The sequence below is a fragment of the Corvus hawaiiensis genome, chromosome Z (assembly GCF_020740725.1).
Source record: "Corvus hawaiiensis isolate bCorHaw1 chromosome Z, bCorHaw1.pri.cur, whole genome shotgun sequence".
In the NCBI taxonomy this organism is placed as follows: Eukaryota; Metazoa; Chordata; class Aves; order Passeriformes; family Corvidae; genus Corvus; species Corvus hawaiiensis.
In genome coordinates, this window is record NC_063255.1 from 3,184,529 (window position 1) to 3,203,991 (window position 19,463).

The window sequence follows — 19,463 nt, forward strand, 5'->3', positions numbered from 1 at the left end:
AATATTCTAGCATATAAATTATATTCTTTTTATTAAAGCAATGTGCATATGTAAAAGGATAACTCTATCAATTTAAGGACCCCCCTCAGAGTTTATTCTTTCCCCCTCTATATATTGCAATAGCCTCCTGAAGGTACTCACTCGAACAATGTGCACACCAGAACCTCTTCCGTCTGCAACACTCAAGGCAACACTACCCTGGCTGCCATGCAGATCCCTAGAGCTGCCATAGTGAAAGCTGCTAACTGCAGCATAATTGGAATTAAAGGACCGAGACAGCATGCTCTGAATAAAGAGGGGACAGATTTAACACAGAGATTAGTGCAGCATGCATAAACCACAAGACATGTTATACATGTAATACAAACATATTCCATTGTCATGCAAGATAAAAACCATGCAAGAACAGTACCACTGTGATGTATAAACACAACTCAGTGACCCTATTTACCTTTATTTACTGTAAATCAGCATGCAATCAGTAGTTCACATGCCGAATTACATGTAAATAAAGTCATTGAAATATTCATGTGTCTGAAAAAACAACAAAGGTGTTTATCAAAATTTTCTGGTTTTCATTACATTTGCAACATATCAAATACGTTGTAGGAAGAGAAGCTGGCAGTCAAGTTAAACACCTGTGGAAATCCAATTACCCCTTACTATTTTGTCTCATCCCCCCACACCACTACTAGTAAAGCAAAAATAAAAATTTACACAGAGATTTGAGTGACTGTAATTTCTTGATATAGCCATGCCGATAAATATCCACAGTGCATTCCAGTAACACTTCACTCAAGAATGTGAACAAGCCTCATTTAAAGGAAGAGGCTTGAGAGAAACTGTGACTACCCCTCTGCTACTGCAGGCAATCAAACAGGTAACATGACCTCAAGGACAGATGTGACAGCGGTTTGGGTTTGAGCTTCATTATCTTGCAAACCTGACCCCTGCAATATTGGCAAGGATAACAAAATGAAAGCAAGAGACATTACCATCTTGCCACCATGGTCTTTTGTAGCTGCCAGAACAAAACAAAATGAAAAGACAGCACAAGGGAAGACATAGAAAATCTTCCATGGGCCACCTGATAGATGAAACAAAGTTATCTTGAAAATGTGACGACCTCATGAAAAAATACTATTGTACAAAAGATACACCACAAAGCATCAAAACCCAGCAAATTCAAAGTTGTTTTCTCTAAAGCTTTTAATTTTTCCAAGTTAAAGAAAGAAATGCTCAAAATGGGTATAATTTGACTAAGATACTGTAACAATTCTTAAATGAATAAATATATTTTGACATTTGCCTGTTGACTATGTATACTAATCTGATTTTGAAAATAGTCCTTAGGCAAACATCTGGTCTTTTGTCCTAGCTTCACCTTGTGAAACTAAAACTAGTTTAATAATAAAAGACATATGCCTCTGCATACTCATATTCCCTGGATGGTCTGGTAGCCCAGTCATTGGAAACTCCCTTGGAGAAACAGCATTTACTGACAATACTTGTTTTATCTTGGCCAAAGCTCTTGGATAACCTCTGTCTCAATGACATAGTGAGCATTCTTCATGTTTCTCTTTTATACCTTTCACTGTTCTCTAGTCAATGGATTTTTCAAGCTTCCAGACAAGTCTGCAGATGTTTTCCCTTTCCTGGGAGGGGAAGACTGTTCTTAGCATTTAAATCTACATTCACTAGACATTCAGTCTGAGCTTACCACTCCTCTAAGTTTCAGGCCAAACACCCAGGAGAAAATACCAAAGCCAATTTTCCTTAGCTTCTTAGTGCCTCAAACCATCTTCTCACTACTCTTCTCATAAGAGTGTCTATAATTAACCAGGTGGTGGTCTTCCCCCACAGCTACAGGGAACTCCCTGAAGTCTCCTTACAGGAATCTCTCAGAGGCTCCTGTACGTCTTCATTCTCTGTAAGTGGCAAAAAGACTAATAAAAATAGAAGGAATGCATGGTGGGACTAAAAAGTTACCTCTTCAAAGTGTCTCTAGCAGACCATCTTACTATAAAAACCCCAAGATCCACTGGATTCATTCTTCTTAGAACGAAACAGATGGTCAATACATAGTGACAATCTATGTGACAAAAGACATGTGACAATCCAGATTAGGATTGAAAACCTAAGATCTGCAATAGAGAGGGAGAACTTTCCTAAAATTTACAGAGGTATGAACTTGTACATCAGAAACTGAGATTTCAGTTAAGGGAATTTCAAGGTGACTACATAATCTGGGAAGTATGAACTTTCAAGGGTTTATAAAACCTTCTCTCTTGGAAGAGACTCTTACCTAAAGTACAAAAAATGATTGTGCAGTTGATATAGGGAAGAGTTGAGAACACTGCAAACATGGTTACTCTCCTTTCCTACCTGAGCACAGCACCTCAACGCTAAATTAGAAGAAACCCAGAAGCTGTACTAACAGTACAAAATAGACACTATTTAAAATTACATGGGCTTGTAAGAAAGTTTTAGTTTAACAGAAGAAGAGATTCCTAGGGACAAAACAAGAGTATTTGTCCTCTACCTATTTTTAGTTGGGATGAGAGAAACTGATGCATTTGGAGTGTGAACAGCATCCCTATTAATTTTGTTTCTCAACACGAGAACGATGAAGGTTGTACATTTCCTACAAAAATTCCTGAAGACTGCTGTACCAGAGAAGACATTTTCTGAAATCTGAATATGCAGATGCCATTAACCCCCCTGATTTTTACTCCAAATTATTAAAAATTGAATATGGAATAAATACATGATCTAAACTTCAGACTAAATACGATGGTTAATTCTAAGTACCAACTCCATTAGTCACCTGGTTTGATACAGTGTCTTAAGGCATAATGGCCTGCAAAATAATAATTCAAATATTTGAGGCTTGAGAAGTATTATTTCAGTTACTCTGAACTGATACACACTATGAAATATACACGTCCTGTTTCAGTACATTTTTGTGAAAGCTACATTTACTAGAAATCAGTTATTCAGCCATCAATAGTCCATATCAGAAACTACAATACATCACGAGAAAATGGCTGTGTACAAAGTAATAATAGGTATGTTCATCATAATCATCCTCATTTGTAGTCAAAATGAGCCTCTAATGGAATCAGTTTAGATGCAGGCAGCTAGTAGCATAATTCTGGGGCTTACTTTGTATTTTTTTAAATGATAAAAGCCAGAACGTATTCTCCATTTTGCAGCTTATGAAAGAATTAACATTTCAGACTCCAAAAGGGCATGTTTTGGGAATTGCAATGCCTTCATGCATTAATTTAGGTGCAAGAAAATAAATAGTGGAATTTATTTAGGAGAATCTATATGGAATAATATTGCAATTTTAAGACTGGTTGGAATCCATCATGACAATCCATGAAATTTTGGCTTAGAAAAAGAACTAATAATTTCAATATCTGCAGGGAACAGGACTCTACATTCTATCTATCTTGAAATAGCCTTAACTGGTAACTTAACTGCTAAGCCTTAGTCTTATTTATTTGTTTATGTAACATTACCTAGAATCAACTGTAAGGTAAAGGTGGACATAAGTTATCCTTTGAGACAATATTAAGTGTCTAGAAATCCCTTCAGTTTTCATTCCCACCATCCAGAGAATAGACATAACAGACTCTTCCTACTGAAGAGTTACATATGGAAAAACTACATATAATTTTAATTCTACTATCAGAAAATGTTTGCAGATTGAGAACTTTTGCTGTTTACATATCAAATGCACAAGAATTTTATTCCTTTTAAAGTGTGGTGTTTTGACTTCTGAACTCCACAAAATATCATTATAACACACTGATGGCTCAGTTGTCCATTCAAAAAGGAGAAAAAAAGGTAAATGTAACTAAAATAAAAATTTAAAACTAACAACTACTAAATAGATAATACTCCTGTAATTTATCAGATATGTAAATATGTAAAAATATTCTTCAGGCTTTGATCTTATAAACACTTAAGCATTTAATTTTATGTATGACCCACTGAAGTCACGGTCCTTGACACACTGAATCAAGTTTAACTAGGGAAAAAATCTGAGGCCATATCAATTAAAATATTTTTGCATGTTAGGTATGTAGCATAAAAAAAAGTGTTGAAGAAAAACTTTCAAACTTTGATTAAAACTGGAATTCTATATTAGTACTGAAACAACTAGACATTTTTCTTTTAATAAGGCACCGTACACTGACAACTCTGAAGAAAAAAAAGAAGGAATTAACCTACGATCCCTCCTCTGAAAGCTCTGCATTTTAGATAAATAGTAGATAAAGTAGATAAAAAACAGAGAACTTAATTTCAGATTAAATTAGAATTGAAAGCAAACACACACCTAATGAACGCCCACAAACAAAAATTTTTCTTGATCCACAACAAAAAAAGGAAAATATACGTATGAAAGGGAAGGACAATCAGGCTCAGTAACTAATTTTGTATACTCAGCAAGGTCATGTAATAGATATTTACATGTAACTGTTGCAGATATTTCTTATTGCAATTTATGAAAGAGTAATTCCTCTACCACACATTAAAATGTGTGACACTAGTGTTTTTACACAGGCGGTATTTTAGTTTTAATTCCTAAATAAAAGCCAACAGGAGTACTGTAGGTGTCTATTGTAACATACCTGGTAGTAAAATGGGCAAGTCACACTCAAAAAGGAAAATATGCTGAAAAATATTATTGTTTTTAAAACTTGCTGTGCACTTCATTTTTGAGGTTGGGGGTGGGGCAGAATTGACTACATGCTTTCCAACATCTTATGTATACAACCACTAGAGAGCAGTTTGACATATAAATAAGCTCCTGTATCCCCCAATAAAATATGCTTTGCATCAGGTAAGAAAATTGTTTCTTCTCATATATGCAGGACTTCTATTTACAAATGGTCTCATGGACTATTTTCAGCTTCATTCACCCAGATGGATAATTTTAGTTATTCTCTACATTTCACAGAAACACAGAATGTTCTGAGTTCGAAGGGATCCACAAGGATCATCAAGTCCAACTCTTAAGTGAATGGCCTATACCACGGCCCTTACAGCTTATTAAAGGTATTACAAATGCTGGCTATTTGGCTGGAACCATTGTTAAATCATTTTTGCTAGACTTAAAACTATTCTGTATCTCTCCTCATGAAATTAAACTCTTAGAAGTTTTTTCCCACCTATATCAGGTAAAAATGGCTAATCAATAAGGAACTAGCTTCTCCAATGTGTCCAGCAAGCAGACACCACTGGACAAATTTAAGTGGGTTCACTCCTCCCTCTCTCCTCAGTTACTAAATGTTAAAAAACCACATTCAACGTGAGCTTAGGAAAAGGAAAAAAAATCCAACCAAACAAAACAACAACCAACAAAAGCAATCCCCAAAAGCCCACTACCCCCTACTTCCTAATAAGCACAGGATAGAAATTATAAACATGATTAAATTGAATAACGGGGGAGTCCCACCAAAAGTAATACTATTAACCTATCTATACTGGTCAAGAAAATAGGTACTTCATATTCATCAAAATGCCTAATTTTGTATACATGTTTTTTTCAGTATTGTATCTTAAGATTTAAAAAAATGAAATGCCATTTCAAATCCATGCAAAGCTTTGTCGAAGTAGTTTCCTATAAATGTCCTTAAACAAGCTCTGTAATTGAACTTGTTCCTTAAATGAGTTCTGTTAATAACTGGATTTGTTTTTCAGACTTCAAAACGTTTCAGAAGTCTGCTTTATAGATAAAGCACTCTCACCACTTGGCTAATTTTTAATTACAAACAGAAATATCGAAGGCATTATTTAAAAAGAACTAAGAAATACTCGGTTATATCCTAGAATTTCCACATTATCATAGTTGCCAGCTGCCATAAAGGATTGTATCTACATGTTTCACAGTTCAGATTTTCCTTTTTAAGTCAGTTATATCCTAGAGAATATAAAGTAGACAATAATATACATGTTCACTTTTAAACCCACAAGTGAGTCTCAGATTAAGTACAAGTTACTTTAAAACACTTCAAGGCCAGAACAAAAAAACCCACACAAAACAGACTTAAAAGATCTGTTAAATTAAATGCACAGCTAAAATCAGTCTAGTAGGGAAAATTAAAGTTTACCTATAAAGCATAATGAAAAGTATTGTCAGATACAAATGGAATCAGGTCAGGCAGTTGATGACATTTAAGTAAAGGTGACTACACTGCTGCAGACCCAAAGAGGTATCACTGCTGCATTAAACAGCACTCCTAACATGAAAAAGAGCAAGCTACAAACAAACTGCATTAGACGCACACTGAAGTTTTGCTTCCCCCTGTACTCAGGGATTGCTGGTATTTTTGCTTCTCTTGTAATTTCATGTAAGATTTGATATATCCATCCAGGAGAATGGAAAATGAGGGAATGCCCATTTTATTAGAGTTGGAACATGATGAGATTAGTGACCCTTTTGTGGGACAAAGGGTCTCCACATGACAGCACAGTACTACCCCAAGAAACTTCCTGTTCCAGGTGACCACCTGGATCAGAAGAATATGTACAGCTTTTGTGCAGGTTTCCTTAAAAAATGAAACCCAGCCCTTTCTGTCACCAGAATTTATGCAACTTGAAAAAAAACAAACCAAAACCCCCCAAAAAACAAAAAGCAATCCCATCCCTCCAAATACTGGGATTTCTAAAGAAAAATCATTATTAAAAGTAATTTTTCCACCATCTCCAATTAAATTTCTCTAGCTATCATAGATATTCAAGTATTTAGCATAATAATTACAAAGCAAACTATGTTCTTAGAAAAGAAACTAAAAAACAGAATCCATCTAGCTGGCATAATCAAACTGTCATTTGGATGCTTTACTCAATTCCCTTCCAAAGAAGCATGCTCTGGCTAATGACATTCTAGCCATTTTTAGTGATGATATTTTCAACTGGGTTAGCTGGACAGTAGAGATTACACTCTTCCAGGCGCTACTCAAATTCTTTGAAGATATGTAATTGTTCAGCTCTACATATCAGCTCAAATTTTTGATGGCATTTATAGTACATAAAGAATGCTGTTCATCATCTCTACTTATATCAAAACCTACTGTGATTTTTCTGTAATGAACAAGATTTTTAAGTGTTCTCATCTCACAGCAATAAATATTCATTCAACAATCTGTCAGATACCCAACTTCAAAAGATAACTGGCTTGGAGGCAAATACATGATAATTATGGCTTTTGAATTCTTCAGCAACTAAAGCTGCAGACCTATACTGCCAAATAGATTTTACTGATTTTCTTTTTTCTTGTTCCTAAAGAGAAGAAATAGGGTGAAAAAAAGGCAGAACAGAAAGATGAAGTGTCAGGGAGTATTTTAGTATATTGTGAACACAAAGCTACAATAAAAATTACCTAACTTACAAGAGCTGGCCTTGCAGTCTAGGAGGTCTGTATGACATTATTTCATGTATTCAAAAGAAATTTGGCTAAACTGGCAAGTATGATGTAAAAACAACAGTGTTTTTTTTTTCTTTGGGGGAAAAGTACATTTACAGTCTACCATCTGAGTGTTTCTCAGATATTCATCACAAACACATTTATCTTTTTTAAAGCAGGATCAAAATTTGATTTTCACTAGTAATTAAAAGCTGTTCAAAACAGAGTATTTATCTTATTCCATATCTAGGTAACAGAAAAGTAGAAAAAAACCCCAGAATTACTGGTTTTACCTTTTCTAGCTTTTTAGCCTCAATATGTCGAAGCACCTGTTCCCTCCAGTCATGAGGGACTTTAGTTTTTCCTGCAGGGTCTAGCAACGAGTGCTCAGAGTTAACCCTTGGGTTTGCTCTCTTTGAGGGGCTAGTCCGTGAGTAATTGAAGTCACTGACTGACATAGTTCTCTCCGGTATTTCGCTCACCGACGGCCGCGCACTCTGCGGTCGGGTCACGCTTGGACCATCAATGCTGTATGTCCGGGCAGAGAGAGGCCTCTGCTGTCCCGGCATTACTGCTGGAGCTCTTCCCATTGAATGCAAATCTCTGTATGTTAAGTAGTCCCCTTCAGGCACTTGGGTCCGCCTTGAAGGGCCACTATCCCCGATATTTATGGAAGCTGTAGAAGATACACTGCTCTGCCTTTGAAGAGTGTGCCTGGTTGCTCCTGGTGGAACGGCCCACAGATCTGTGTGTCTCCCAGCCATCCGCTGATGAGTGCTGTACACAGCACTGGCCCGGACATTGTTATGATTGGAGAAATTCATGTTGCCAGAATGCTTTACATAGCTGGGAGTTTCTGTACTGTCAGACCTAAGCAGACGTGAAGGAGGTAAACTGCCTTGTTCTACTTGGGTGTTTTGTTTCTGGGGCCACAAGGCATCTTTTGCTGCTGCACTGCTGCTGTACTGAATATTGTATTGGGGAGCACAGAGCATCTGTGCACCACCTGTCACTGATCCTCTCACTACATTAGCACCTTCAGGATTGTGATTTGAGTCAAACTTGAACACCGTTTTTGTAGAAGATACTAAATCAGATGATGATGACGACCCAGGAAAAACCTGCAAAGGCTGATCATAGAGAAGAGTAGCAGATTTACTTCGGACTATGTTTTTTCCATCTGCAGTATCAGATCCTGATTTTACCGCTGAGTTTAGCTGTTGAGATCCATTCTCATTTACACTATCATAGATTTTCAGCCCACCACTGTCCATACTTGTGATGCTGTGAGATTTCATCACAGGACCGCTTCTCTGTGGTGACAAATCTTCAGTGCTTCTAGAAATAGACAGCTCAGCAGAATCCCCATCAACTGTAGTGCTTTTTGGTAGTTTGTCTTTACTGGGAGACAGTACTGTTTCCTCAGGATGTCCATTTACTTTATTTATATGATATTTATTTCCATTTTCCAAGTGCTGACTTTCTTCTTTTGTGTTATTATTCAAAAAGCCCATTACTGAAACCATTTTCTGTGTTTCTAACTTTTCTACAGGAACTGGCACTGCCTCTTCACTAACCAGTTTATTGATATTCATGTTTATTTGGTCTAATTTGTGAGACTCCTCCATAGGAGTGCTTAGATCAACACCTTTTCCTATCAGGCCTAATCTTTCTTCAATGCTTAATTCATATTCAGACAAATTTGTAACCTTCTCTTGCATATTTAGTTTTTCTTCTACTGTTATACTCAATTCTCCTCCATTTTGCAAAAGATTATTCAAATTTTCATCTTCTCGCCTGGAGGAAAAAAAGATGGCTCTTAAAAGAAATTCTCATAAGCATGAACATGTTTCTCTATGAATCATTTTAGAAGAAAATTAACGTTAATATGCAGCCATGCTGTGCATGCAATACAGGACAAAGAATCAGATTTATGATTTGCTGTCTTATATTGAAGAAATATGTTATATAGAGGGCTCATTTGGGCAACATTTTTGCATCCTGTGATTTCGGAAGTTTGTCTAAATTCAACAAGAATAATTAAAAACAGTTCAAAAGTGTCAAGAAGTAAAAAGTGACAATAATTTAAGGTTTTTTTATTAACTTTCTTTCAGTTTCCATTTTGGACAATTGTCTTGTTTGTATTAGCAGTTTTTATGAAAAATGGCACTTTTTAACTAAAAGCTCTAGAAGAGTAATTCCATTCTTTGTAGGTTTTTAAGAACCTTTAATAGTCATGCTGATTTTCAAACTGATTTTCAAAATTAGCAAATAAAAACACAGACCTTTAAAATGGTATACTGATATATTTTTTAGGGATAAGAACTTAAAAAGATAAAATTATTACCCCCTATTATTAAGAGAAATGGGAACCATGTATTGTATACTGATGTTAGTCTCTGCAGGTTTTTTTTACTAGAACCTTATTGACCTTAAGAGAACATTATTAACCTTACTATAAAACATTAAAATTTTCAAAAATAAAAGAACAATAAATGAATGAATTAGAGGAATGAACACAATATAAAATATTAAGTAACATTTTTCCATTGTATTTGCTTAGTCATTCACAGTATCTTACAAACCTGATTTTGGATAAAACAGTAGCATGTGTTTCTTTGTCAGGAGAACAGAAAGAAATATCTTGGCTACTGTCAGTATTCAAGGAAACAGAATCTGACATTCGAGAAGGAGAGGAACAGTTGCTGTTATTCTGATTACTATTGTGGGTAGCTTCATCTGATAAGGAATCAGTGTCTTTTGAATCATCTGAAATAAAAATTTGCCAATTCAGTTAGATACACAGATCTTATCAATAGCTATTTCATATGTATATGTATAGTATTTAGAAATTGTCTCTTGTTCTTCAGTAATTCTTACTACCAGAAACTAAAATGTAAGCTAACACCTTTGCAAAGTTCACTTAAACTTACAAAATACTGTTGGAAATCATTCCTATTTTCAAAAATATCTGGCCTAATGTAAAAAGACTTTATCTGTTAATTAAATCCAAGTTCTTGCTTTATTCCCATTTTCCTTGTCATACACTGGTGGCTACATTACTGAATACTTCCTTAAAATATCTATCAAATCATACTTCTGTTACTATAAGGATTTCGAAGTTGTATATTGTATGAGTCTACTGGACCCTAAGAAAATTAGCTGCTTCACATGCAGTATTTTGAAAGGGTACACAGTTCCTGATTTTGAACATTCTATTATTGTTAAAGTGCTATTTACTAGACCAAGTACTCTGGAACCATCTACATCACTGGATAAGCTCCATATAGCTTTTTAGTAAAAGTAAAAACCCAGCAATGAAAAATGTTCTTCTGCAGATCTTGAATCCAATGCATTCCCATGCTTTGCAGATCCCTTAGGACAACATTTTCAGAGTAATTTACCCCTGTGCACATTGATTCTTGCATAATATATGCATACTTACATACTACATCCGTATAAAAATAATTTCTCTGGGGGAATTCAAGCCAGCCGTGATTCTGACACGAGCGTAGAAACAAATACATTTAAATTTTTGCTTCAAGCCAGTTACAGGTGCCAAACACATACAATTTGTGGAACTAATGTCTATCTTCAGAAACAAGAAAGAAGTTTTGACCTGGTACTTTAGTCAGACATTAAAATCCAAGGACTGCATTTATAAGCATCCACCTTTTCATCTGTATGTGATCCTCAGCAGACTCTTGCTGCTTCCACCATGTGGTTCTCCTCACCAAATCTCACTTTTTTACATCTAATGTCCAGAAAAGCCTTTTGTCCTGGACGTACTGGACTTGGATATCATATGAAGCAAAATACTATTTCCTATCCCATTTTTAGATCATGTTTTCTCTGAATCCTAGGCCATTTCTTACTCTTAAGGAAATGGTTACCCCAACCAAATTTATATTTCAGAAAATATAAAATTTAGTTAACAAAAAAAATGTTCAGAAGTTTCATGCTAGAAGAAGGAAGAAAAATAAAAGAGTAAAATAACTCTGGAGAAAGAGTTTCCACAAGGAAAGTTTATTCTTAAACCTTAGGAAGTGAGCATAGCTTCCGTACAGAAATTTAAATAAGTGATACCTCTGCCTATAGCAGCAGTTATAGCAACTGCCTATAGCAGCAATAATTCACAAAATTTGGGTGAAGAGGGAGATACAGAGTATTTCCAATACCACTTTCTGCAACCCTTGTATTAAGCATATCAAGAGTGTGTTCAAGATCAAAACCCCCCAAAACGCATCCTCCTTCTCTTCCCATCTGATTTAAACTGACAAGAATCAAGAAAATTAGGGTATCAACATAGCTTTCTCTAACATGCACTCAAGTAAATGCGATTTTTTCCTGCTTTCATTGCTTAACTAGGGAATTAATCATCTTTCTTTTAAAACATATGAGTTAAGCCTACTTAATTTAATTGGAAAAACTAGCCACTTTGAGTCAAAAAATTATCCAAATAACAGAACACTTCCAATGCTTTTTATGGTATCTTACCTTTTTTGCTATTGCTTAGGGCTACCACTTTTGGTTGGTTTATGGAGGTTTCTATCAGTGGTGGTCGCATTTCTGCCATTTTCATCTCTTCATCAGAGGACAATTCTTCTGACTCCTGCTAAAGGAAAAACAGCTTTATGCTGTCCATTTCAAAGAGTAGCTTAAATGTTTAAAGTAAATGCTATCTAAACTATCACCCACTAAACAATAAAGGGGTAAAAAGACAGATCAGCCATATAACATAGGCAAAGCAAAACAACTTTGTAGTGCATGTACAGTGCAAGTCAACTGAATTATCTTTAAGGAGTAGCACATGCAGACTTGCATTGTCACTGATGAACTCTGTGGGATGACACTCCGACAGGTAACTTTAATTGCAAAAAACTACTTGGAGCAAGCAGATGAAGCCTTCATTCCACCACTGGAGAGAGCACCCAGTTGAGTCCACGTCACAAAGTCATCACTGAACCAGCAAACACTGCAGACTGACTAGCTGGTTTTGAAGAAAAGAGCTCAAACTAGAACACCTATAGAGTAGCATGAGCAAGACAGTCAGGAATGGAGAGGTATGCTGTGCAAAAAGACTGAAGGAGCTTGGCTTGCCTAGTCCATCTAACAAAAACAGAGTAAGGGTAGCTTGCTGGGGGTAAATTCCAAAACGAAAAGAGGTTATTTAATTTCAAGAGCAATGGCAGAAGAATAAAGCAGCGCTGAATACATTTAAGCTAGTAATCACGAGTTCTGAACCATAAGATGGAACTCAGTGCACTTATGAAAGAGATTAATAGACAAAGCTGCTGCAAGAGCAGCCATGCAATTTATTCAGTATCCTACTGCCAGCCCTATATTCATTTATGCTCAAAACCCAGTTGCTTCCAGTAATATTTTGAAGAAACAAACCCCCAACAAACTTTCTTTCCTCGAAGCAGAAATTTCTTTCAGTGAACATGCCTCCTGCTACGAAATCCATGTTGCATATTGCAAAGAGTCTGTCTATGTTCACTTTTTCTTACTATTTTGGAATACTTAATACATGGAACCTATTGGAGCACCACCTTCCCATGATACCAATTACCTGGCCAGTTCCTGGGTCTGCAGGAAGGACAAACCTGACTGAGATGCAGCAAACAAGCTACGATAGTCTTAATTAAAAATAAAAATCCATCTGCTTTTCTCTACAGTCTGAACAACCAACTTCTTCACTGCATCTACCACATTCCCTTCCTCTTGGATGTAACATACAAGTCAATGCTGAAATGGAAAGCATACACACATGCAAAGTTTAGCTATGTGGATTCTGCAAAACTGTTACCAGCAGGAAGTAAGGAAATACACAGAAGTAAGGACTTCACTATACCTTCCTTGTTTACTTACTACAGCTACAAAGACTTACTGTCACTATCATTAGACAACTATCATGATCTTCTGAAATTACATTTTTAAATTAAAGAAAATATGTCAATACCATTATTTTCAAAAAGCATGCAGAAGCAGGAACACTCTAGTGGGAAGTAGCCAGTGACAGCCACAACTGCCTGTCCCTCAAGTCTCTTCACCATAAGTATGATATAGGCACATTCCACAGCTTACACAACACAGGCAAAAAAAAAAAAAAAAAATCCACTTGTGAAACTATGAAAGAAGTATTTTACAGGTTGTGACTGGGAACTGATTGAATGACAACTTCCAAAATTTGTCATAAATCTCAAACTTTCTAAATAAATGAATACATGGCGTTTGACAGAGAAATGCGAAGTTCAGAAGTTTAAAATCCTTCACTATAAGAGGTAAATACATTTCAAGTAATATTCCTGATAGCTCACTAGTAAACACAGAGGAGTATTTTAAAACCCACCTTCCGCTTTTCATTTGAAATGCATGTGTATACTTGGATACAGAAACTTTACTGCTACCACTGATCTGATGTTTTCTCATTTCAGCAACAATTAAAAGTGACTATTTAATGAAGTATTGACAATCAAGCAACAACTGGAGAATTCTACCAAAATATGAGTCTTTTCAGAGTTTATGTCAACCTTTAATTGAGTTTGCTTTATTCTTCTTTAAATGCATGCATCTTTTACTATGAACTTTTAAATAGCTGTTTCAACTTTTACTTAACAAAATCTGAAGCAAGAAAAATACTGTATTGAAAACCATCTGAATTTATAACACATATGGAGGCCAACTTTCTCCTGTTGTCAACAGAAATTTTCATCTCCCAGAAGAACAAATTCAGTACAACACCAGCACAGTTTTTGACTGCTACAATGCTCATTGCAATGCCATACCTCAAGCATTTCTTCATGGTTGACAATTGTTTTCGTGTTCTGCAAGGTTTTAACAAGTGCAGTCATCTGTGAATTTGCAGTGCTGTGCTCAGCTTCTGGTTCACTAGGCTTCTGCACAGAGCTTCCTGTTGAAAACTGCTTTCTCTCATCGGCTTTGTTCTTTATTGAACCAGTTTCTGAAGTCTACAGAATTAAGAATATTAGCAGAAAAAACATGCTGAAAGGTTTTTAGGGACGTATAGAGCCAACATTATGTATTTTTGGAAAATGGAATGGAAAAACCTGAGCTCTGAAATGATAAAGTACAGAATGCACCAGGTATGAAATGCTAAAACAATGCCACAGATTACTAAGATACAGTCCCTAGCCTGTGTCAATCAGTTTGACTCTTTTCCTTACTGGTGTCAATTTGTACCATTACATTTCCAGTCAAATGAAAAAAAAATCAAAAAGGCCAATACCTACAATGATTCTATGTCAGCACCAAAAAATAGTCCTATCACCTATCATGCTGCATCAAACTCTTAGAGACTCTGGACACTTTTGCCAGCCCGTTATGCTTGTTATCACACAAAACCTTCAGTCATGAGGGGAGCAGTAAAATCCTTAGAGATTATCAAAATTTCATTGTGAAGTCTGGCAGATAAAAGAGGATCAGAGGATGACAAAGATGCCGTCCTCCAAAAACCAAAGTCAGCTCCTTAAGACATCCACAGTTTTTATTTGCCTGAGAATTCAGTCACTTCTCTTGTTCTTAGTGTAGGAGGAAGACTGCTACTGTAAATCAGACGCTTATTACAGACCTCCTTAGGTGGGGAAGAGGTAAACTGTGTTCTATATAATCTAAACAATTTTTCTTGCTAAAGCGTCAGAGGGGAGGGAGAAGAGAATTAAAAGGAAGCAATGACACTTTAGTCTTTGGAATTTCTTACAAAACCAGAAGATAATGCTATCTCTAACCTTTACCCCCACATCTTTTACAGAAACTGTCTGGACTTCTCGTTTTGACTCCTTCGCAGTATCTTCAGTAGATTCTTCATCCTTTAGTCTGTGTACAATTGTCTGGACTGTTTTGACCATATTCTTCAGTTCATCAGGATATGGAGTTGGATACCTCTTCAAATTGCCCTCCTGTATAACAAAAAGCAGTAAGGCTCTACATTTATTTAAATGTTAGAACTAAAACATAAGCTTTAAAAAAAATAATTAGTTAGGCTAAACCACTGAATAATCTAGAACTCCACGTTGATACTCAAGTGTACCTGCACTGAGGCAGATAAAAGCTTACACAACTAGGCAAGATTATGAATTGCTTTCACTCCCTTTCCCCCAACATGTTCAATGACTCCAAGCAAGGATTAAGCCAACAGTAATTCACTCAAAATAAAATCAGTATTTATCACGGTTTCCCCACTTGTTGTCCCCAGCACTATTAGTCAGGTGGCCTCCTAGTTAGGCCCTACATTGCCACGTATCAGCTTGAGTTCTTCCCTTGTGCCCTGCTGAAAATGATTTGGCCAAATAATGCCCAGACTGAAAGCAAACACAACAAAAAATCCAAACCATAGTGTTTCATCCTGCTAGATACTCTAAACTAATAACTGATGACTTGATTTATTCAGCAGAGTGAAACCCATAGCCAAAGTAAGGAAAAGGCTGAGATTAAGGGTGGAAATGAGAGGGAGGGAAATACCAAGTATGCAAAAATAAATTCAATACTAACCCGTGGTGGTGCCTCTCTCTCATCTTTGTCTTCATCACACTCAAATGCCACCTGAGCACGCTGTTTCCGTTGTTCCTCCCACAGAGATGGATTGAAACTTTCATTATCAGATATGAACATAACTGGAAAAAAAAAAAAAAAAACGCAAGAAGCTCTTAAAAGAACAGGATACACTATGCAAAATAACATATACTCATTTTCTTTCTCTTGGATGGGATTGGTGTGCTTTGTAGATGCAATACCACTGCTTTATGAATTTGGCTGTACTTTTATATTAGAAATATCCCTACCTGTAAAAAAAAAAATCATATGCTCAGCTGTACATTAGTCTCAACATTCACACTTGAAAATTTTCAGCAAACTCTGCTAAGTGGTTTTATTCTATATATAAATATGAAATAATGTATTTGTGTGTATATATATAAAAACATAAATTATACCTGTATAGATTTATATAGCCTATTATCAGTGCTTAATATCATTATGCAAATGCAAGAACATTCATCTGATTTCATTTAATGAAAATTTAAAAATGAAAACTAAGAATGACTTACTGAGGAAAAACCTGCATTCTTACTAATCCTAAAGAAATGTAAGCATCTAAACCTGAAGGTTAAGTTAATCTGCATGATTTTGCAGAAGTTATGCAGTTGACAGGGGTTTTACAAGTATTCCTTGCTTAATTTTACAAGAGAATAAATAAACTTTGTAGGTACCCACTGTCTCTTATTTTAGCATATCCTGGTGTTACATCAGCCAGGTTCTACTTTTAGCATGACAAATAGTCTAATAAATCTGCCACTATCACCCAGCAAATGTATATCCTTCACTAGCGATATCAAGACTGTTCATGTTAACCACTTCTATACCTGACACAGAGAAATACTTAATTTTAGGGCTCAGTAAGTGCAATGGCGTATTTGTTACTCTGCATTTACTGGGTCACTTACATTTTAATACATCTAAAAATATTATAATAAACTTCACTATCCTGATTACTAAGACTTCCTGACCAAAAACCAACTTAAAAGCTCTGTCTATTGAACCTGAAACCTTTTTGGAATGACTGCCTCAGACAGGTGTTCGGTCAGCTTAAGCCAAACAAACAGTCCTTTCCTTGTCTACAGAAATAAACCCCAGAACCTGAGAAAAACAGAGTTCAAATGGAGAGAACACTTTCAGGAACAATCTTGAACTTCACTGAATCTCCCAATTCTCACATTCTATCAGAGGTACTGCAGATACATTAGAAGGCGCTGAAAGTGACGCACAATTTACTGCTTTTGCTTATGTTTTTGATTACTCCTCTCTCAGTGTACTAGACACCTGTGCCACAGAACAAGGAATGTTGCAACTTGTCAGTTTTCAGTTATTTCCATTAATATATTGCCCCCCACTTTATTTCTTTTAAAGCAGCACAAACTTTTTCCTTTACCTTGCAAGGGAAAGAAAGTGGAAAAATAAACTTATTTAACTCTTTCCTAACTCCTGTTGGGCTTAATAGTGGAACATTACTTGTTTCCCTAACTATTTCACAACTGTGCTGAAACAACTTTCTGGTAAGAGCTTAAAATTTCGTGCCTTACTTTTTATAAAAACAGTTCAAACTACATGTGAGCAATATGCTTTTTCTGGAGTGATGTTTTTTCACTTCAAAATAAACCACAGAATGCTATGTACTTTTCAAAAAATATGTACTTCGTAATGGAGGAGACATTTTGTTAAAATAGTCAGTTTGAAGCTAACACCTGCTAAAGGGAATTTCACCCCAAACCACTAAGCTCTGTTGAAAGGAATGAGAGTGTCACGCTGGGAGTGGCAACCATCACAGAACGTGTTCCTGTCAGTCCATTTCTCACCTTGCTCACTGACATAGTTTCATCTAGGATTTACCAATATCTAAATCTCATTAAGTTACTGTTCTCATTCATCAGACACAACTCATCATTCTTACAAGTATACTCCAAACTTGTATTTAAGTACTATTTAGTGAAAATCATATTAGCAGGAAGCCTTCCCATTATTGTCAAAAGTGACCACTGTGACACGGCATTTCAGAAATTCCTTACCCTCCTCAGTCCTTGGTTGCTGAGGGAACATGTAATTAGTAAGTACTGTTTTCTGTGTGTCAGGGTCAGCTTCTTTTTGAAGAGGGATAAGTGGTTTAGACTAGAAAGTAAATGAAAGAAAGCTATGTTATGAGAGTATATATATATATAAAAGTAAATATGACCTACATATCATAGAGCATGCCTGTCCCATGACTTTGAAGATTACTCTTCCTTGTATTAAACCATTTCTCCTCTGAAGAATTTTCACAAAATGAAGATATTAACATGTCTGTATTTGACTGATGACAGGCTTTGACTGAGGAGAAACTCAGCAACAGCTTTTGTGAAAAGCAAATACTAGATATTCAAAAAGTAACCCAGTTTCTTGTTGGTACTTACTACTATCCCAAAGCATGCTGATCTGAAATGCACAGATATATCTGGCTATTTAAAGCTGCAATCATATAAAGAGAAAAATTTTGTATTCTTGTTTGTTCACTTTGACACCAGATTGAACATCCTCCACCCTTTACAGGGAAGGGCAGGGGATTCTTTAAATTGCTGTTTTAGAAGAAGTGCACATCTGAGGCTATTAGATTTCTGACAGCCCTGTCTACCTTAACGCCATTCAGAAAATCAGCATAATTCCAAGGACTTTAATAAAAAGGAAAAATACAAGCTACAAGCACATGAGTTACTGCTTAACGGCTTCAAAGCTGAACAGTCACACAGTTCAAAAGGTGTGGCAAGAAACCTAACTCAAAACCAGGCATGCTGAGTTTCCCCACTGGTATAGCTGTGAAAGCAACAGCAGGCTAAACATTTAAGTTCTAGCTTATCAAGCACTAACTCTCCTGTGTAAATTAGCCTGAACAAAAGAAAACAAGAAAACAACAAAAAACAAAACAAAAACCAAACAGAAAAAACACAACAAAAACAAATGAACAAAACCCCTCCCAACATCTGTTAAATTGCATTTCCTCACAGTGCAAAACTTCTCCAGAAATATGAGTCTCCAGAGACAGGTAAGCTCAGTATTGGTTACTTCAGCAGAACTGACACAGTAATGTCAAGAAAGTATTGATGCACACAGTACTAGGTCTCTATTTAAGAGATGGCTCTGTTCTTGTCAATTCCACTAGGAATGAAGTCAACAACTATTTATTTTCAGTATTAAAAAAATTTACCTGATTGTCTGATAGCCACATAGCAGTGAGTTGTTGCAGTTTTGTAAAGGTAAATGGTAAATTCTTCAGTCTGTAAATTAAAATAATTTATGTAAGTACATTTAACCATACTGTTAAGACTTTAAACAACCCTGCATTAGCATGTAAAACATTTCAAAAGAACATATCCATATGAAGCTGAATTAATAAATATTGAGAGCTGAAAGGCTACAGCATGTAATTTAAATTCATATTAAAAAAAAACAACCCAAGCAAACAAGACAAACTTATGTCTGCCCAGTTTAGCAAGTAGCT

General features: G+C 35.9%; 1 protein-coding gene across 8 annotated transcripts in view; it reads right to left on the bottom strand.

Moving 5' to 3' along the window:
• Positions 1-19,463, bottom strand: part of ERBIN (erbb2 interacting protein) — a 119,370-nt gene that overhangs the window by 10,446 nt on the left and 89,461 nt on the right. For 3 of the 8 annotated variants that reach the window (XM_048290873.1, XM_048290868.1, XM_048290867.1), the window contains 9 exons: positions 19,170-19,239; positions 18,001-18,100; positions 15,932-16,053; positions 15,169-15,339; positions 14,209-14,391; positions 11,918-12,035; positions 10,006-10,189; positions 7,714-9,217; positions 142-285 (listed from right to left, as the gene is read on the bottom strand). In XM_048290873.1, coding sequence (XP_048146830.1) covers positions 142-285; positions 7,714-9,217; positions 10,006-10,189; positions 11,918-12,035; positions 14,209-14,391; positions 15,169-15,339; positions 15,932-16,053; positions 18,001-18,100; positions 19,170-19,239 — 2,596 coding nt within the window. The other 5 variants (XM_048290870.1, XM_048290869.1, XM_048290874.1 and 2 more) reach the window with 5 other exon arrangements.